Source organism: Solea solea, chromosome 20 (assembly GCF_958295425.1).
Source record: "Solea solea chromosome 20, fSolSol10.1, whole genome shotgun sequence".
In the NCBI taxonomy this organism is placed as follows: domain Eukaryota; kingdom Metazoa; phylum Chordata; class Actinopteri; order Pleuronectiformes; family Soleidae; genus Solea; species Solea solea.
In genome coordinates, this window is record NC_081153.1 from 15,428,888 (window position 1) to 15,451,106 (window position 22,219).

At 41.2% G+C, this 22,219-nt stretch overlaps 2 protein-coding genes across 2 annotated transcripts in view; both read right to left on the reverse strand.

The window, feature by feature from the left end:
* Nucleotides 1-2,799, reverse strand: part of ripor2 (RHO family interacting cell polarization regulator 2) — a 67,752-nt gene extending 64,953 nt beyond the window's left edge. Inside the window, exon 1 of the mRNA XM_058618786.1 lies at nt 2,412-2,799. Coding sequence (XP_058474769.1) covers nt 2,412-2,487 — 76 coding nt within the window. The 5' untranslated portion in view covers nt 2,488-2,799. The remainder of the gene's footprint in view (nt 1-2,411) is intronic.
* Nucleotides 2,800-4,658: 1,859 nt separating this feature from the next.
* si:dkeyp-120h9.1 (Y+L amino acid transporter 2-like) lies at nt 4,659-21,764 on the reverse strand. Its single transcript, XM_058618789.1, has 12 exons — nt 21,474-21,764; nt 19,988-20,212; nt 19,384-19,559; nt 18,930-19,072; nt 17,784-17,909; nt 16,153-16,297; nt 15,789-15,912; nt 10,032-10,135; nt 9,829-9,925; nt 9,541-9,690; nt 8,599-8,782; nt 4,659-6,891 (listed from the first exon to the last, which is right to left on the reverse strand). The coding sequence occupies exons 2-12, from the start codon at nt 20,114-20,116 to the stop codon at nt 6,797-6,799; spliced, it is 1,473 nt and encodes a 490-aa protein (XP_058474772.1). The 5' UTR covers nt 20,117-20,212; nt 21,474-21,764; the 3' UTR covers nt 4,659-6,796.
* Between the last annotated feature and the right edge of the window lie 455 nt (nt 21,765-22,219).

Here is a 22,219-nt window from a genome sequence, read left to right on the forward strand (position 1 = left end):
TATCCTCAACATGACGGTAATATGACCACAATAAAAACCAAAAACTGAACAATCAAACAGCCCCACAGGCCTAAACAGACCTACATCCACTAATTTTTCAAAACATATCAGCTTGTTTATCTACAAGGGCTCAAAAATGTGGAAATCTGGTTACATTTAAAACACCCATGTATTTATTGATGGTTTATTTTTTAATGGTTATAGTCAGTAGATGGATATAGTGAGAAGGGGAAACATATACTTCCTCCTGCTCCTTTTTGAGCAATGTTTCTTTGTTTGTTCAGCTTTCTTTGCTGATGTTTTCCATCCGTGTTTTCTTTTATCAAAATTAATTCAATTCAAAAATGTGTACAGTCTCAAGTCACAAGTGGTTAATGCAACTACATTTGTTGTGCTTGACATACAGATGAAGGGTCGCTCCAGAAAACGCGAAAATGAAGTGCATATCAACATAGTTACAGCTTCTCCGTGGCCTTGGCACCATGGGGCCCTGTATCCTCTTATTGTGCAAATTCAGCTGAGCAGCTGACTCAGACTCCTTGTGCAGGAATAAGCAATAACCTTCAGAGCATCCTGTCTCAAGTGCTTAAAAGGGAGTGATGCTGCTGCCATAAACAAGTCTGCATGAGGACACGTTTCTGAGCAGGAAATTTTAGCATCTGCAGGACAAATCAACAAGATTACAGCAGAGCAGTCTCTGCTGACGCTGCAGCTCCGGGTCTATATTGATTTTTATATTGGTGAATTATTGGCCCTAATTTAACGACGAGTTAGACGTAACACTTACAGAGTGAACGTTTAGAAGACGACATTTACCGACAGAAGTTTTTTACTGCTCACATGCTCTCAGTTTTAATCCATCAATCACCACATGGGATTACAGCAAACACATGATCTACACTCTTCACACATGATTATAGTTCATATTTCATCAGTAAACAAACACTTGAAATGGGACAGGGAATGTCTTTTCTTTTTTCTGTAAGCGACACCAGAACCTGCTGTGCTGTAACTCGCCCTCCAAAACAATCTGATCCTACACAACCAACGGCGATGCTGTTTCAATTAAACATTCACCGATCAATCTGATTAAATGCGCTGAAGCTTCAGCTGAGACACAAAACTACAACAAAAACACATAAATAAGACCAACAGACACAAAACAACACCAGCCAAAAAGCACACACACACAAACACACACACACAAAACAAGGCAAAAAACATAAAATTTCCAAAAATGTCAAAACTAACCACAGCGATGCAAAACATGTGATGCAATATGACCTCAAAAACACTGCAATGTTTGTTTTTCTCAGTTTGGTTCCAATGTAGGACAAACAAGGAGCATTGAAATATCTATTGTTTGTATGAAAACGAGTGTGAATCACCCAGTGAATCCCCCCCCATCATGCAGATGCATGATGATAAAATGGTCACATCACCGCGTGTGACGTCTCACGTGTAAATCTTCACTTCTGGCCGCGGCATTAGCTCAGACTTTATGACGCGTGCAGACAGGGGAGATATAAGAGTTTATGTCACTAATCTGCAGCCTGATGGATCTTTTTTTTTTTTTTTTTTTTACAAGAGCCATATCTCACTTTCACATCAGTCTTAACTGACACACAGGAGGAAGAGGAAAAGAGCCACTCAACGTGGGGGAACGAGGAGGAACGTGAAATATATTATTTACAATAAATCATAGCTACTATTTGCAGCAGAAAATACACAAGGATATTCTAAAGCCGGGCAATATATCAATCGTCATGTGGCGTTTGTGTACGTCTTCTTGGTTTTAAAGGCAGGTGCAGCATTAGTCAAACATAAAGATATTTATGACATCAAATAAATTAAAAATACATGAAGTAGACGTTAAACGATACCAGAAACCTAAGTTAGCTCTTTAACTTGAAGCCCGACTATGTGTTACGGTAGAATTTCGACCATGTTTCATTGTCTTACATGTATAAATATCCTTTAATGAGCATTGGAAAGCTATATTATATATATATATAATAATATATAATATATATATTATATACAGTATGTTACAATGTCCAGTGAGGGGCACAAACCTTGAAGAGAAAACTTTTGTGTCCAGCTTCATGTGTCCTCTAAATCAAGACATAACAAGTCATATCTCATACTGTAAGTTGGGAGATAGCCCCAAAATATGTAGATATTATTTATGAGCCATATTGCCCAGCTCTAGGATGATCTCATAGCAGCAGCAGACTCTGTATAAGTCAGTAACACCTGGCTTTGACTCAGTGGGGATGACCTCACCCAGAGCCTCTCAGGCTGACATCAGCACTTAACAATTAACAGAAAACACACTTGAAGGAACATGAAGTATAAAGATGGAAAGACAAAGATCTACTTAGTCGTTTATTCACTGCACGGTCACTTACGAGTGAACTCCCTGTGGTAGACATGAGGCCTCCAGGGTCGATTCCGTGTCCAGTTCAAGCGTCGAGGAAGCTCCATGATGCCGAGCAGGTGCCAGCGTGCGACGGCCACTCACCCATCAAGGACCAGTGCTGCAGCTCTTCTGGCCATTCCTGGGACAGATGCTCCCTCCAGAGCATCAGTGATGCAAAGTACAAACACAGCAGCCTGGACCTTTGTTAGTTATAACATTTCACTTTGTCGACAGCCTGTCCTGCTCTGAGGGAGAGAGAGAGCTGCTGATACATTAGTTAGTGCGGGGCTCGGCTACATTCCCCTTCCACTGCTTTATCTTTAATGCATGAATCAGTGGAACCCAACTCCAGCAGTTGTGTGCAGGGGACAGAGTCAGGCCTCTCCACAGGAAGGAGCACCTATCACTGGCAGCGTCTGAAGCACAGTCCACACCCTGGTGAAATGTGATGCCTCTGCACTGAGCCACCAGGGAGGCAACGGACAGGAGTAGCAGCTTTGCTCGTCACCTGAGGAGGTCAGTCATAGATGCCAGGGATAGTTTCAGTGAGGACAACAACAAAAAAAAACACAAAACTAAATACAGTGTCCAACATTTATTATAAAAGAGAAAAACACATTAACAAAAAAAAAAAAAAAAAACATACAAAATAATACTTGGAAGATTTCAAACAATGCCAACTGTTTCTACACAAAACAATGCAACTCTCCAGATGTCATCAGGAGACTGAGCTGCAGCAGCTGTGTTGTGTTTCACACACGCTGCTCAGGGAGAGTCTGACTGCTTCTGTTGGAGCACACATTTGCAATATCAGACATTATTACTATTATGAGAAACCAAAATCATGTCATGCCTTGTTCTACTTGTGTCGCGTGCTTCTTCTGCATCGCTCTGCGTGCAGTGTGGGAATGTCGCCACAAACAAGTAAACAAAAAACTGAGACACACAGACAGTCATGTGGAGATGATCTGCCTCATGAGCATTTCTGGATTAATTTGTTTTATATTTAAAAAGTTACACACTACAGCTTTGCCCCCAATGAATGTAAATGCACTTACTGCTATACTAGGTTTGATGAAATGTTAAAACTATTTCTTAACAATAATTCCTTTCAGCATTGTCCCATGTTTATTAAAAAAACTACTTTAACTTCTGTAATGGATTAAATGCTTGATCATGGTCAAAGAATCACGACGAGACAAAACAGTGAAAGAATCGAGATTCAAATCCTTGAGATGCACTTTAAAATAAAGAAATGGATTGAATCTCAGAGAGCTTGTGCTGCATTGATCTGCTGTGGCATAGTGGTTTTCAGTATTTTCATCAGAATAGCGAGTAAAGTGTCAGATATTCAGTCTGCGGTGTTGTAAAATAAAAATAAAATATTTTATAGATTTATAAATTTGCAAATAAAAAAAGGCAAATCCTGGTAAATGTCAAAAATGCAACAACTGCCAAAGAAATATTTGATGAAATGTACAAAGTATAGAATGTGGTAAATGTACATGTTGCAGTTGATTATCCCTCACCTCATTCTTCCCTTTCAAGTATGTTGGATAATCTATGTCACCTTCAGTTAGTCAACACTCAAAGGATATCTAGTTTGTCCACTGTAAAAACATGGTAGTTCAAAATGGGTCATTCTGGGGCAAAGGAAAAACAACAGTTCATACAATAAGGTGATTGTATAAACTTTATACAATCACCTAAATGAAATAATTAATAATTTATACTATAAAGTATTCATGCATTCATCTTCTACTGCTTTACCCTGCTGGTGCCAATCCCAGCTGACATGGACAACCAGGACAGGTCACCAGTCCATCACAGGGCCACATTCAGGTTCCATTTTTCAATTTCCTAATCCCCATGTCTGCATGTTTTTGGACTGTGGGAGGAAGCCAGAGAATCCGGAGAAACCCCCCCCCCCCCCCCCCCCCCCCACACACACACAAGGGGAGAACATGCAAACTCCATGCAGAATGGTCCAGTGAAATGAAATGAAATGAAATGTCAAAGGAAAAATAATTTCAGCTAAATATTACACATGCCAAATTGTTTTAACTGAACTTCGGTAGAGAGATGCTGAGTAACCAACTGGTATTTTAACATTATCTGCATTTGGATTGTTAATTAGTGAAGCTGCAGGGTCTTTATATGTGTGTCTGCATACAGGTCAAAACACAGACGCACAAAAAAGCATGTTAATGTTTTATCTCAGACCAAGTCAAAGTCAAGTGTTTACAATGCACTTTCTGTTCAGTGCGTTTATTAAGATAAAAACACAGTACACTCATGCCTTATTTTGGGCATACACACACTTCCTGCAGTCTAGAACATAATAATAAATAAAAACAATGAACCGAGCAGACACACAGTTGTACACAACTTGGCTAACAAACATCAACCTGACCAGAAAAAAATAAGTTTGGTACCCAATGAAATGCATCATTCAAGTCCTGTGCGTTTTCTGCGTATACAACAATTCATAACATGACAATATAAATGGTTATAGATATTCTTTACTGCATATATATATATATATATAAATATGTATATATGTATGGCACATAACACGCAGCTGACTAGCTTGCATTTAAATGTGAAAGCAACATTTAACACATTATGTTTTCTTCTATTGGCTGGTGTTATGAAAGTGGTTAAGACAAGACTCTAAATATAGTTAAAACCCGAGTCCTGATCGTTTCCAACTGACAAACCAGTGATTTGCCGGACCACAATCACAGAAGGCACAATCACAGGGTCGATAAGGACGACAAAACCACTTGTAGTTCTACACACTATAGCTTTAATGTTCTCACTTTGCAACAGGCTCACGACACTGTACGTAGAAAGACTATCAGCCTCTTAAAGACCTTTGGTTATGCACTGTGGATAAATGATCCAAGACGGCGATTTAGACATCATCACATGAAATACCCCACCTGTGATACGCTAAAGACAAGAGTGAGCAAAACGATAAATCGACAAAAATCAGCAATTTGTGCACATCAGCAAGATGACTCCTGAGGTATGTATCAATATAGATCCTACTCTGAAGGAAAACAAGCCAGACTCCTCATCTGGTACATGTGCTTAATCTAGACAGTCATGACAGTCCCATCAATGTGTGTAAATACACGTACTGTATATGAAAACGACAAAAACACCCGCTGGAAATGGACATTCCAATGACACTTGGGGAAAACTTTGCTGCTGGTCCATGGAAGTCCATATTAGCTACCACTAGGAGGCACCAGAAATCAAACACAGCCCTGAAGATACAAATGAAGGATTTGGCTGAAAGCAGATAAATTAAATATGTTCTCATTGCACACAAAAGCACAATATCCTGTAATCCCACAGGATTACCACTCCTCAAAGAGAACACCGTGAGTTGACAGAAACACTGAGTCAACAACTAATTCCGAGACCTATTCCCTAAACTAAATCCTAACAAAACCTCTTGTGTAATTTTGGTCCATCATCACAACAACAGATTAGAATAAAGCTTTAAATCAGCAAGGTAGATGTGCAGCAAATCCCAAATGTACAGAAATGCCGTCATTCATAGCACTTTCTGCATTCAGTTTCTGGCTGCTATACCAGTATTGTTTACACTTATAGTTGTGGGTGAAGGAGATGTAACAATAAGCACAACAGGCCGATAAACCCCAAACTATTTGTTTAAAGAAAGGGTTCAGGATTAATTTGAGTGGTCCCAAGATAAATCTAAACAAATCTTAAGGGCTTCTAACTATTTTTCCCCCTAATCACAGCTTTTTTACTTGTGAAATGTATTGTCTGAACTGACATTTGCCACCTGAGGCCAGTGGTTACAAACTTCATTTTAAAAGAATCATTATTTATTAACATGAGGGACTTAATAACAGCTGAAGAACATAAGGATTTTGAGTGAAAGGACTGAAAAGTCAGGAAGAAACAAAAGGCCACAGCTAACACCATCAACACATATGCATCGACTCCAACAACCTCCTATGAATGAGTCAATCCCCAGTCAACTCACTCTGACCCGGGTCATCCATTTCTGTGTGTTGCAGTGTCACTCTAAGGCTTCTGGTTAGCTTATGTGCATGTGTGTGTGTGTGTGTGTGTGTGGTAGTGTCGCAACCGAAGTGCGCAACCAACACTGCGCCTTGTGCCACCATGTGAAAGTACAGCTCGAGCAGAGTGCTGTGAGTTGGAGGGTCATCGTGTACAAATCAAATTCATCTGTCTCTCATTCGTGTGGCAAACGTTCTCTTTTAAATCCATTCAAGTCTTACTCGTCTAAATGCTGATTGTCCGCAGCGTCTTTCTTCGATTCATCATCTTCACAACGCTCTTGGTTCTTTAGAGTCCTTTCACGCTTCATCATTCTATCTTTTCAGGGTGAATGTTGTCCAGATCGATGTCGGTCGAGGCCGGACAACACATACACAGCTTTTGGGTGACAACAGAGATCCTATCTGTAGTGACAGTAGAAAGAGAGAGAGAGAGAGAGAGAAAAAAAAAAGACATCTTAATGGAAATGGAAAAACAGACACCTGCTAAGCCTTTATGGTTTTAGGATGAACTTCACAGACGTGTCAGGCGGCCTCACAAAGGGCACTTTTGGTACATGTTAACAGACAGTAGGAGTCGCCAAACCCTTCATTTATGACCAACCTGTCAATCTTTGGGACTTTTCCTGTGGATCCTGAAAATGAAATACACCTTATGCCTAATGTTTGCAAATGAGAGTCAAGCCTTCCTCACTGTTTGAGGCTCTACAAATAAAAGGCAATGGATAGAATGGAAGGAAGTATTTATCTTTCCATTAATTAAAAACAAGTGAATGTATGTTACACAACCAAACTTGAGCAACCCAGTGTTAACATTCCTGTTTGACTTCAGTCTGTGGTTGGAAAGCACAGGGGAGATGTTAATTCCAGTGCTTCAGGCTTACTCCCTTTCTCCTACAGTCAGATAGTAAACACATGGACACTCTGCTCTCTGGAAGAGTCTGGGTATTTACTTCAACCCACAGGCCAAGAACTAAACACATTTGTGTCCCACCTAACTTTGGTAGCATTTGCTCTGCCTGGTCACCAGCTTCTCGTCTCACAGCGCTGCTACACTCTTACAACAATGAACTTCATAGTTAACTTTCATCAATGGCACAATATATGATCGAGTCATTATTAAATGTGTTTTTACCTTGAAAACAGGCCACATGCATTACTCAGTGTTGTTATAAATTTAGTGTAACATAAAACTGATGGAGTGAAGTAGAGTGCTTAAAACAAAAGGCAAAGCCCTGTTTAATATGCCAGTTTGAATAATAAAGTAGTATTTTGGCTTTTATTCACCCAGAAAATAAATAAATAAAATCTCTAGGGTTTCATGGAGAATGGTGAAATGAAAGAGAAAATATCCAGTTAGTGGCAGTTCGGCTATGTGTTATTGATGCCAGAGGAGAATAACAGACAGGTAGTGCAACAGTGACTCATAACCACTCCAAGTTCCAACCAAGGTATACACAGCAGACCATATCTGAAGTCACACCTTAAAGCACATCGAGTACAGCGACACAGTGAGTGCATGTCAGAGATACAGATTCATTAATAGTGAGTGTACATTGAACTTTACAACACTAAATCACAATCCCTCTTAAGCGCTTACTTATCTAACAAAAAGTCAATTGTGCCCACAGTAGACGGCGTAAGAAAGATTAGTAAGCTACTTAACATAGAAATGTACTGTACTTAAATAACTCTGAAATTCCCATGAGGATAGAAGCCTCATTGTGCAGTTTTATGTGACGCATAACACAAGCTCAGTTTAAGCAAGGCCATTTGATCTGTATGATGTATACATCAGTGGATAAGGGAAAGTGTTTCTTTACTTTCTTTTTTAAAGTAGTATGAAACGTACACCCTCAATGGTCAGCTGTTTAAGATGTTTCCCACCATTTCTTCCCCCAACTGGTTTTAAAATACTATTTTGATAGAATTACAATTTACTAAGAATTAGACATGGTGTACACCTGGCTCTCTTTAGAAATCATTTAGGGGCAAAGTCATTCTGGGTGCCCAAAAGAACCCCTACAAAAATCAAGACCACTATGCTGACAAAGCCCCCCCCAAACATATACATCACAATATCACCTGAAAACTCTTAGTATTTAAACTTACTTAGTATTTTTCCAAGGAATGCTGGTCTGGAGCTTTGTGGCAAGTGGAGGCAGAAGTAGTAGACTGGTACGCCAGACAGTGCCACAGCAATTCCAACCAGAGAGTTGATGGTGTCGCTGTAGAGAGGCACGACCACCAGGAATACACTGCATATGCAGTAAGTGATTGGGAAGAACAGAGAGAGCTGCAGGAGTGAAGGGGGAAGGGGAGTGAGGTAGAAGGCAGAAAAACAGACGGTGGGGAGGAAAGATAGCAAGATTAAAACGATTACATAAACAAATACCAATATAAACCACAACCTATTAAGTGCTCAGCCAAAGACAGCCAGTGCTCTGACCAATCACATTCACCAAATAAATCACATAAAACATGACAATGACAGTTGTGAAATCAATTGTCACAATCATTTTCCATTTCTAGGAACAGTTTTCATTTTATTCTATTGGATCACCAAGTGCTCTGGACAGGTTCAAATCTTACTTATCCGATCAAACATTTCTAGTACTACTCTTAACAGAAACCTCCAGAGTTGTGGTGTTGTCCAAGGCTACACCCTTGGCCCCTTGTTTTTCTATACAATAAATACATACCACTTGGTTATGTCAAATATAAACAAAAATATAAAATCCGGTATCTGACACTGAATGATATAGCACTAAACTTGATGTTTATTTAAGAACCAATGAGGAAGGTAACTCTAATCACCATTTACATGAACGGTCAGAAATGAAGTGCTTCTTCAAAGGGTCATCCAAGCTTTTATCTTATTCTGATAACACTACAATAAACTATGAAGTATTATTATACCATAACCATTAAACTACCTCAATCCTTCAACTGGTTCAAAACGCAGCTGTTCAGCATTCTCAGTTCCACTCATAGGTAAAGTGACCGTTGAAAAAAGAGGAAGTTTGAATGTTGGCATGTGTTTTTTCCTTTTACCTTGACAGGTCTGGGCAGATCAGGAGCTTTGAAACGAAGGTAGATCAGGCTGGCAATAGAGAGGCCGATAAACAACCAGTAGTTAAAACTAAAATAGTTGATCAGCTGGAAAACATCAGGCACAGACAGGTACAACAGAGACATGGCACCCTGGAAAGAGAAGACAGAGAGTACCATTTGTGTTTGTTAAAGAAAAACAACATGCATTCAGTCAGTCATCTGAGGACACCAGAACAATCAATTGAAGGAAGTGTCACTTCAAAACCCACTAAAATATGCGATACCTACATTGAAAAGCAAGGCAGGAATCGGAGTGAAACGCTTGATGTGGATCATGCACAGGACATTAGGTAGGTGGCCTTCTCTGGAACCAACAAAAAACAACCTGCAGCACAAAATAAATGAAGATTATGATGATGCTGATGACATTCAATAAAGGAATAAGTTTTGTTTCTGCACTTCAGAAGCATTATTTAAGTGTGTTTACCAACCTGGAAGCAGCAATGATAGAGGAGTTGAGGCCTCCGTAACAAGAAATGGCCACAGCCAGAGGGATCAGCCAACGAGCCCAGCCCAGCACCTCATCTGCAAAAGTCTGTAGAAACATTTAAACAAAGTGTTTGCATTTCACATCCTGATAATACTTTATGCCAGCAATAAGAAAACAAAATGTGTGTTACTATTGTTACGATCCTGTCAATCTCTCTGGGGCTTTGTCCCTCTGTGTATGCTGTATCTGTGTGTGTTGCAGGGGGCGGGCCTAATTGGACTGATTGACAGGCCTATAAGGAGACGGATCATGGGTCTGCTCTGGCTCTGCTCTCTGTGCACTGCCCCGCAGTTCCGACCGTGGCTCCACTGTTCCGCTTGGGTAGCGTTTGTGCCGGAATTGCGATAGAGGGAGCTGATTTGTGATCGTAGACGTTGGGACTCCGCCTTTGACCATCCATTTCACTGTGTGCGTGTGTTCCATTACATTACATTACATGTCATTTAGCAGACGCTTTTATCCAAAGCGACTTACAATAAGTGCATTTAAACATTTGGGTACAAATAAGTGCTAGAAGTAAGTAAGAGCTTCAAGTAAATCAAACTATGAAGTGCTAGTCATAAGTGCGATACATTTTTTTTTTTTTTTTTTTTTTTTTTTTTTTTTTTTTTTTTTTTTTTTTTGTCGTCGTCGTTATCGTCTTAGTCGAGGTAGAGTCGGAAGAAATGTGTTTTTAGTCGGCGGCGGAAGATGTGGAGGCTTTCCGCTGTCCGGATGTCGATGGGGAGCTCGTTCCACCATTTGGGAGCGAGGACAGTGAACAGTCTGGAGTTCTGTAAATGCCTCTGCGATCCTGTCAGTGAGGGGGCAGCGAGCCGGTTTGCCAATGCAGAGCGAAGTGGGCGGGCTGGGGTGTAGGTTTTGATCATGTCCTGGATGTAGGCTGGACCGGATCCGTTTGTAGCATGGAACGCAAGCACTAGAGTCTTGAAGCGGATGCGAGCAGCTACAGGAAGCCAGTGAAGGGAGCGGAGGAGAGGTGTAGTGTGGGAGAATTTTGGTAAGTTGAAGACCAGTCGAGCTGCTGCATTCTGGATGAGTTGCAGGGGTCGTATGGCACACGCAGGGAGACCAGCCAGGAGGGAGTTGCAGTAATCCAAGCGTGAGATGACAAGAGCCTGGACCAGAACCTGTGCCGCCTTCTGGGTTAGAAGAGGCCGTATCCTTCTGATGTTGTACAACATGTATCTGCAAGATCGAGCTGTTGCAGCAATGTTGGCAGTGAGGGAGAGATGGTCATCAAGTGTCACACCCAGGTTCCTTGCGGTATGAGACGGAGTTACCACAGAGTTGTCGAGGGTGATGGTTAGGTCTGTGGTGGGAGAGCCCTTTCCTGGGAGAAAAAGAAACTCAGTCTTGTTGAGATTGAGTTTCAGGTGATGGTCAGACATCCACTGAGAGATGTCGGTCAGACAAGCGGAGATCCGTTCTGCTACATTTGTGTCGGAGCTGGGAAAAGAGAGGATGAGTTGGGTGTCGTCGGCGTAGCTGTGATAGGAAAAACCATGAGAGAGAATAACAGAACCAAGAGAGTTGGTGTATAGAGAGAAGAGGAGAGGGCCCAAGACAGAACCCTGAGGGACCCCAGTAGCTAGAGGACAGGGTTCCGACACAGATCCTCTCCAGGTTACTCTGTATGTTCGGTTTTGAAGATACGACGAGAGTAGGGTAAGTGCAGATCCTGAGACACCTAGTTCTTGAAGGGAGGAAATAAGGATCTGGTGGTTAACTGTGTCAAACGCTGCAGAGAGGTCCAAGAGGATGAGCACAGAGGAGAGAGAGGCAGCCCTGGCAGTGTGGAGTTGCTCAGTGACAGCAAGGAGTGCAGTTTCGGTCGAGTGACCTGCTTTAAAACCAGACTGAAGAGGATCAAGAAGGTTGTTCCGGTGAAGGTAGGAGGAGAGTTGATTAAAGATAGCACGCTCCAGAGTTTTGGAGAGAAAAGGAAGAAGAGAGACAGGTCTGTAGTTATTTACTTCAGACGGGTCAAGGGTGGGTTTTTTAAGGAGGGGGGTCACTCTGGCCTCTTTAAGAGAGTCCGGAAAGCAACCAGATGATAGAGATGTGTTAATGAGGTGGGTGAGGAAAGGCAGAAGATCAGAAGCAATTGACTGAAGAAGGTGAGAGGGGATAGGGTCAAGGGGGCAGGAGGTGGGGCGGGCAGAGGTTATTAGGGAAAGAACTTGATCCTGAGATAGAGGGGTGAAAGAGGATAGAGAAGGAGCTGAATTAGTGGTTGGTAGAGAGGTGAGATCAGGAGGTGGGGTTGAGAAAGAAGAGCGAATGTCATCTACTTTCTTTGTGAAGTAGTTGACAAAGTGAATTGGTAGAAGGGAGGAGGGAGGAGGGGGGGTGGGGGGATCAAGGAGGTTAGAGAAGATCGAGAAAAGTTTTTTGGGGTTAGAGAAAGAGGATTGAATTTTAGTCTGATAGAAAGATTGTTTGGCTGCAGAGATAGAGGCAGTGAGGGTGGAGAGAAGAGAGTGATAGGAAAGCAGGTCGTCAGGGAGTTTTGATTTCCTCCATTTCCTTTCTGCTGCCCGTATCGTGGCTCTCTCAGTACGCACTGAGTCCGACAACCACGGGGCTGGGGAGGACTTACGAACCCGCCGTGAAGTAAGAGGACAGAGAGAGTCAAGAGAGGAGGACAGAGTACAGAGGAATGTGTCTGTGGCAGAGTTGGGATGCATGAGGGAGAAGGAGTCAGCTGAAGGAAGTGCTGATAGAACAGTTGAGGAGAGAGAGGAGGGAGAGAGAGAGCGAATGTTGCGACGGACAAGTGCAGTATCTGATGAGATGAGATCATCAGATTGGGAGAGTGGGAGAGAGTAGGAAATGAAGAAATGATCAGAGACATGAAGTGGAGTTACCGTGAGGTCGGAGGTGGAGCAGTTTCTGGTGAAGATGAGGTCAAGGTGGTTGCCAGCTTTGTGAGTTGGTGGAGAAGGAGCAAGTGAGAGAGAAAGAGACGAAAGTAGAAATAGTAGATCGGATGACTTCTCTGACTGGATGTTGAAGTCACCAAGAAGAACAAGTGGTGGGCCATTTTCTGGGACGTTTGAGAGGAGGACATCTAGTTCCTCCAAGAAGTGTCCCAATGGGCCTGGTGGACGGTAGATGACAATAATGATTAGTTTGACTGGGTGAGTTACAGTTACAGCATGAAATTCAAACGACTGTGAAGAGAAGTGTGGCAGTGGGTAAAGAGTGAAAGTCCAGTTGGGGTTGATGAGCAGACCTGTCCCACCACCTCTTCCAGTGGATCTGGGTGTGTGGGAGAAGGAGTGGGCGGAGGAGAGAGCTGCAGGGGTGGCTGTGTTGGAGGGTGTTATCCAAGTCTCAGTGAGAGCAAGGAAGTCCAGGCATTGCTCAGTAGCAAAGCCGGAGATGAACTCAGTCTTGCGGGTAGCTGACTGGCAGTTCCACAGGCCCCCTGCGACAAGGTGTTGGATGTGTGTGGAGCGGGTGGGATAGATAAGTGAGGACAGGTTACGGTGATGCTGTGAGTGATTGTGAGGTTTGTAGTATCTATGAGAAGAGACATGAACAGGAATGGAAAAAAGGCACATATGGTAAAATAGAGGTCGAAAACACTTGCAGACAGGTACTTAGCCCCGTTAGCCTCCTTGTTAGACTCCGGTTTAGACTCCTTTGTCTTTGTCTTCCTGAGTCTTCGTCTGAAGAGTCTGCCGCTGAAGCTGCCGCTTCAAAGTCAGTGCTGCTTCTTAAAAGACACCTGATTAGGTGCTGATTAGTTGCAGCTGTGTTGGCCACTCCCCTTTGCCAGTGAAACTTCTCACCTGGTGATGGTGATGGCTCAATAGAAACTAGGTCAAAGCAGCAACAATAACAACTTTCTCTTTGACCTAGCAGACAAAATATCTTTTACAAAACTTTCACCTTAATTAAACAGACAAGTGAAAAGTCACAAAAGTCAAGCAACCAGCTACATACAATAGCAATTATTGAAATAGCAACAAAATAAGAAAGACCTACAGAAGTGATACTTAGCTTAATTCCAGTAGTCCTATGAGATACCCAGATAGTCCAAATGCACACTGACAAATGCTGGTTTGGGTCTGGTTTAAATCTTACTCAGCTGTGTTGGCCACTCCCCTTTGCCAGTGAAACTTCTCACCTGGTGATGGTGATGGCTCAATAGAAACTAGGTCAAAGCAGCAACAATAACAACTTTCTCTTTGACCTAGCAGACAAAATATCTTTTACAAAACTTTCACCTTAATTAAACAGACAAGTGAAAAGTCACAAAAGTCAAGCAACCAGCTACATACAATAGCAATTATTGAAATAGCAACAAAATAAGAAAGACCTACAGAAGTGATACTTAGCTTAATTCCAGTAGTCCTATGAGATACCCAGATAGTCCAAATGCACACTGACAAATGCTGGTTTGGGTCTGGTTTAAATCTTACTCAGCTGTGTTGGCCACTCCCCTTTGCCAGTGAAACTTCTCACCTGGTGATGGTGATGGCTCAATAGAAACTAGGTCAAAGCAGCAACAATAACAACTTTCTCTTTGACCTAGCAGACAAAATATCTTTTACAAAACTTTCACCTTAATTAAACAGACAAGTGAAAAGTCACAAAAGTCAAGCAACCAGCTACATACAATAGCAATTATTGAATTGCTATTGTATGTTCCCATCACATCCACCCTAAAACTGCACTGCCGTGTCACAGCTGTACAATGTGAAACGTCACATGCACTCCATACATTGTTTCCGACCAGAGCCCGGGCCCAACAGGTAAGTGTACCACAGGGAATTCTCCCGATTGGCCACTCGGGGCCTGGCAGCCACAGAGACACAATAGAGCGGAGAGAGATTTTGGCAGCGTACTATTTAATCGACTGTGGTAATTATAAACATGAGTTAGCCCTTGACTTCATCTGTTCTTTTTGGTAAACCCCAAATTTTGTTTTGATTGAATGGGCAGCCCAGGATGACGTAGATTATAGCAGTTGTAAAAAGTTCTTTGAATATTTGATTTTGAAGGGACCGTGAACTATACCAATCACATTATAGTGTGATTTCAGAAAAAAGTCTTTAGCAGAGACAAACTGCCATGAAAAAGATTTTGCCAAGTGCTATTAGGTTAGCTACAGATGATAGCATTCTGAGTAAAAAGCACAACTCAATACTGATATGTCATCGTTCACTTAAAGCAAATACATCAATAACTTGGACTTATCTGACATCTAGTGATGAAAACATGAACAAACTTGCTGTATCACTTTGCTGTAAATTCAATAGTGCACAGAGCCAGTCCATTGTTAAATGGAATCACTGAAACCATTAAACTAAATACTCCCAACAAAAAAGATAATCAAATACCATTGACAACAAGCCTAAATACAACTCTGCACTGAGCACATCAGCTTCCCAGGTTCCTGTGCGGCGCGCTAACCTCTTTAGCTAAATGAGGTTCCTGTCATCATCTCAACTCCTACAGTCCCAAATAACCGAGAGCGAGTGCCGAACCAGATATTAGTGCAAGCGGCATTCAGCCAGACTGAAAGAGATGACGGCAGGAGACCGGAAGGAAAGATGAAACCTGCTGCTCCTGAGAGACTGAGCAGATGCTGTCAAGTCCTGTGATGTACAAATTAGCTTTATAACCCAGGTTTTTACTGCGCCACGACAACTGCATTGTGAGTTTATGATCTTCAGACACTCACCACAGCAACAGCTTCACTGTTGAGTACTTTGTCTGCATCCATGACCACGTAATAAGCTATGTTGGTCAAGATGTAGATCACTGTGACAATAGGCATCGAGATAGCGATGGATAAGGGCAGATTCCTACAATGTCAAAGGAGAAAGTGGTTTACATTGACTTAAAAACACTCACAAAAAGGTATACACAAGGTTAAAACAAGATTCTACTAAGTGAGAGGCAGACAGAAATGATAGATTTTAAAGAAAGATTTAAAGACATTAAAGAAACTTAACTGAAGTTATGAATGTAAGTAAATGATCAACAGGGAATGAAAAACAATTCTGCTTAATGTGGAACCTCTTTGAAAATATCACTCTCCAAACCTCTTTGGGTTCTTGATTTCCTCTGTGATGAAGTTGAGTGTGTCCCAGCCTGAGTAGGAGTACAGTGCTGAATAAAGGGCCAAAGCCATGTCACCAGGATTCAGCTTGGACCCTTTGAATGAGTTTTCAAAGTTCTGGTCAAAACCTACAACAACAAAACATGGGTTTATTAACACAGGGTCAAGGGTTCAAGTTTCAGCCACCTGCAAAAACTTAAAAGACTCAAGTATTATTTCAATACAGTTTCCAACTAATACATGCCAGAACTAGGGATGGGTACCAAAACCCAGAATTAAATGGGCCCTGGGGGAAAATTTTGTTGTACATGTGTAAATGTTTGTGCTGCCAACAGTATTTATTTTATTATTATTATTTTTTTTTTTTAAATAATAATAGACAGATAATAGAATAATAGACAGATAATAGAATAATAGACAGCAAAAAGCTGTCGCCATTTTCGCTGCAGATGAGGAGAGATTTGTGTGTCTCTGTCGCAGCCTGCTGCCTGTTTGTCACTCACTCACACACACGGATGGTAAACCAACACAAACACAGACCCTCTACCACTAAGTCCTAGTGGAAAGAGCTAAACGTTCCTAAGTCTGGTTATATTCCACCAGAATTTCTGCAAACAACAATTGTTGCCACAAGTGCAATAGCAGTTTTGCTTGTAAAGGTGGAAATACGAGCAATTTCAATAAAAAAATGCAGTGTTCGACAGCTTAGCTTGAAGCTCTTCTTCAGTGTCCCTCGCCACCTCAGGTGTGTTATGCTGGCAGAAACCCACTTCAATTTTACAATCACGAGTTAATAGTAGCTTTTAGTTAGTGATAAGATTAGCTATCTGTTGATGAATACTGTCTGAAATGGTTCCCACATTTAAACTGTTACAGGAAACGGATAAGTAAGACATTAAAAAAATGTATTGATCGAGTCTGAGCATGGAGCTCCTTCAAGTAAATACATTTGTTGAATTAATTACAGTTTGGTTTTCTTTTAGCATGAGAGTCACTGTCAATGATAGTGTGCTGTCCAAACACACTATTTAAGCATATTAAAACAAATGTTTTATTTTATCAACAACTTCAAAATAACTGCTTTAAAATGTGACAATTTCAGTTCTCCTAAATGTTAACATTGGGAAATATAATATTGTTTCTTCTTTACTTATTTTGTTAAATTCTTCCTCCAAAAACACAATAAAATAAGAGTACCATTATATGACCCCAGAAAAAAGTAGTAGTCTTAATGATACCCATCCCTACCCAGAACCAATTTAGTAATAAGAAATGGACAAAAAAATATGGGCCAGTTAAAAAAAAAAAAATCAAATCAAACAGAAAACATTTTATTGTTGCACTAACGTATTAAAATAATGAAAACACTGACAGTATGGAGAGTGTGGCCAACTAAATGATTTAGACCTTTTGGCCTATCAAAATTAAATCGAACATGTTGCAGTAACAGTCTAATTATTCATCTTTGCATCATATAAAATATGCCAATATGGGTTAAATGAAGCAGTTCATGTTGTCTTTTACTGCATTACATCATCCACTGAAGCAAATTCATTCCTGAACAGCAGTGCATACATACAAACAATTGGAAAGTGAAAAAGTAGTTGTTCCTACCTTGTGACAGCTTCACCAGACCAGCAATAATGATGACAATAAGAGCTAGGACCTTGGCTACAGTGGAAATGACCTGAAGGATGGCACCCCATTTCACTTTCATACAGTTCACATAAGTCAACAGACCTGACAGAGACAAATGAAGAAAACGGCAATTAAACCAATGTAATCCAATTCAACCAACCTACTCTCTGGTGTTTATGCATATAATTTTATATTGTACCAAGAGACAAAGAGCACAGTTGAGTTCACATGAATGATACTATATCATTTGTGTTTACATAGAGAACTACCTTTTCGACGTGAGAATTTAGACGATGGGTTCCTTCACATATACTTTTTTTCTTTTCTACCCGAGAGAGTCCCCCCTCCTCCATGTGTCTGTGTAAACGCTCTGTGAACTTGGGTGATTAATTGCTCTGGAAGAGTTACACAGCTTTGGGCCAGTTTAGTACATTTTACCAATTAAGTCTTTTTTGATTTGAGCATACAAATAAGGATGGTTATCCCAAAGGCGTTGGGACAGGTTGGACGTGTTGCAACCTTTAGCAGCAACCTTCTGGTGACAGGCTCTGCAGATTGGGAACACCATGGTCTTTTTTTTTTTTTTTATAAATGCAGACTTCATGTGTTTGATGGGTTTAATGATTACTACTTCCCTAACCCTTTTTTCAGCTCTTTCACATGCCTGGTAAGCTGAATGTGGGTGATATGCCTGCCCGCCCACGCCCACACACACACACACACACACACACACACGATGTGACTCCCATTGCGACTCGTACGTTATTTACCCCTACCCCAAATATTCCAGACAACTAAATCTTTCAAATTCTTGTGGTTAATCCGGACATCCCTACTCAGGGTTATCCCAGCCCTTGACCAGACAGGGCTTTGAACCGACAATTGACGCAATAAGAAAAAAAAAAGAACCTATCCACAACCTCTAACATGCAGTTTGCCCTGTTGATCCAACGACTTCATGCATGCATGCACACATGGCTTTTACCCAAACGATTTGCTAGAGACTTGAAAAGTAAACAAACCAAACAGGTTATATAGGTTGACATAACCAGTCATGTAAACACATACTATTAACAGCTTAAATAGAGAATACAACTGCATTAAGTACAGGTGTAAACTTACATATAATGGCAGCAGCAATGAGACGGACAGCCTCGTAGGGGGCTATGCAGCTAGGGTAGAAAGGCTGGACGAGGTAGTTGGAGAAGGTCAGGGCTATCACTGCCTGACAGGCTGGCTCTACTATCAACAGTGATGTCCACAGTCTATAAAAAAAGTTATTGATACATATTTATCACCACAAAGCATATGAACGTACCAGCTACAATTTAGTAAAACAACAGTGATCAATGGTGAATATTTTGGGCAAAGACTTTTGCTACCATTCAAGTATTAATACACTGAATTATGTGAAGTTCATATATAACAAAAAAAAAAATCACCAACAAGTATCCCTACATGTCGACAATTAAGATTCACAGGATAATTATGCTTAATATCTGTGTGTTTCTATTGTGTATTGTTTGGAGGAATATAGGTCAAAAGGCAATGAACAGATAGGAGTGAAAGTGCATACCTAATAAAAGCTAAGAAACCTCCAAAGGCCTCTAGGATGTAGGCGTAAGACGCCCCAGATTTATGTATGGTGGTTCCCAGCTCAGCATAACATAATGCTCCAAACACAGAAAATACCCCTCCAATGGCCCACACAACCAGGGAGAGGCCAAATGAGCCTGTGTACATTAGGACGCCCTGAAGGGTACAGAATGTGTATACAGTTAAAACAAAGACATGTACTGTATACATACAAGACACGTGAAAAGCAGCAAAATGTATGAGGTGAAAGTGCTCGGTGTAGTTTTCATTTTTCAACACAATAAGCTCCGTTTCTTAACTATTGTTAGCCATTTATTTGTTTACATGATTCAATGTTTTGTACATGAATGCCAGGCTGCTCTGCAACAAACTGCCTCCATAGGAATAAATAAAGTTGTATTGACAATTTTAATGACAATCAGACAAACAAGAAGATTTGATATTTTGTATAATATTTTACAATATTTCCAATTTACCATCAGTGTAAATATTAACAGTAGCATATATTTTGCAATCAAAACAATAATTCATCACTCTCGAAATACATTTAGATCAGTTCAATACAAATTTTCAGAGGCTCCTACCTTAGGTGAGACAAAGATGCCCGAGCCAATCATGTTTCCCACAATGAGACATACACCATGGAGGAGAGAAATCTCCTGCTGCAGCCGCACACTACCGCCCTGAGAGGCTGCGTCTCCCTCAGCACCCATTCTGATTTACAGCTTTCAGGCTCAACTTGGCTGAGCTACCAGGACAGTGACGTGGAGTGACGAAGGGGACCAACAAATTCCTGGTAGCACCACAGGCTGAGATGGGGTGATGAAAAGAGAAGCAAAAAGATTGTGATAAAAAACAGGCGTGTCACTGAAAGGCAAAACCTGTCTCTCCTAAAAAGCCATTGTTGAAACCAAGTCATTGGTCACTGGTACGACAGCCCTCAACAAAAACTAGAACATATCGTCTTACAATAGCACATGCATTACAGTGGATAAAGTATTAGCAAGTGACCTTTTTTCAGTGTTACCTGTATAAACCCTTGAAGAAGCCTGGGACATGGACACAAACGGGGAAACGGGGGGCTAAAATATGTTATGAATATGTTCTCAGTTAGTCTTTCCCACTGACATTTGTAAACTGCTCACACACCGTACCAGAGTCCATTGAGAACATTTTATATTATGGCACACAGTGGATGTTTATCCACAGGTGTGACTCTGTAGCCCATCAGCTTCTGTGTGATTAAGTGCTGATATTCTCTATTGATTTGTGAGACAGTGGACAGTTCAATACAAACTTCAGTGTCCAGCCAGGAGAGGTTGTTTAACAGCGAGAGAAATCAGCAAATACATTCCAACGATATGATTGATAGTTAGGCTCAGGTTATTATGTAAAGGCGTAGCTATTTGTTAAGTAGCTAAAGTCTTTCTCCTCTTCTGTCCCTGCACGCAGTCATGTATTAGTGAGGTGACGTCCTTTAGAGGGACATGCTGTGTGTCCTATTATGGTACCAATGAAATTATTAGCTAGCATCTGGTCTGTGTGTCATTAGTTTATCTAAGACATCCCGGTGGGAGTCCAGGATTCTAGATCTCCACAATGACGCCTCTTTTTTTTAAAGGGCACAGAGAGAAAAGATAGGACTCGAATTAAGTTTGAAGAAACGGTTTCTAATTTTACTGTGGGCTAACTCGCCGAGTGCAAACAGGATGGAGAGGTGGACAGTTAACTACTTTGAGGTCACATTGTTCAGTATGTACACAGTACGTCGACAACGGTCCTTTAACTATTAGCATAGTGAATGTATTATGACGGTTTGACTTTACGAACGGGCACTGATGTAGCGCGAGTGGAATTGGTAAAAGCATTAGCATGTGACAAGTATGCCAAAGTAGCAACCAGAAGCTAGCTTACACATGTGGACGCATAAGTAATGATGCTGCTGCTGCTGCTGCTGATGATGATGATGATGATGAACACACACATGTGGGGACACGTTAGCATCTCTCTACCACGTCCTGACCTACGACGCTCCTCAAAGATGTGCGACTGAAGAAAGACTATATTTACCGTTCACCGCGGCGCCTCTTCTTGAGTTCTCGTGGAAGAAGAGGCAGGGTGTTAGCCCGCGTTTCTCTCTTCTGTGTGAGTGGCACTGAGGGAAGTTTCCCTGTATGTTAAACCCCGGCTCTTTCTGTAGCTCCTCCTCATAAACCACCAGAGACAGGGTGGCAGCACCAGCTGCCCGCGCTGCCAATCCGAGCTGAAGATTATACAACGAAATGTACAATAACACAGCTACAGTAACGGTGAATAGAAGCGACGAGAGGTACAGTGTCTCTCCATCATATGGCGGATAGTATGTATTTGACACGTATACAGTTACGATTAGCTAATGAGGGCTCAGTCTAGCGGACGGATCTACACATGGAGCGGTGATACGGTCATGCAGGTATGCGGCTCGTTAATATGAGTCGACCAAGTGTTTGTGGTTCAATACAGAACATCCACGAGCCAGAACCGCTCCAATGTTTAATGACACAATCAATCTAACAATTGTGAAAGGCTAATCTTTGACTAATAATGCAGAATTATTATTAAATGTATATATTTTTACATTTTAATTAAAGTTGGAAAGTTTAAAGTTGTAATAAAAAAAACATACATTTAATTTGTAAATCTATATTTACTGATTAATAATTATAACTAGTGGCGTGCAGGGGGGGTATCCATCCATCCATCCATCTACCCTTTATCCCCCTTGCACATGAGGGTCACAGGAGTCGCTGGCCAACAGCATTTAAATATAGATTTAA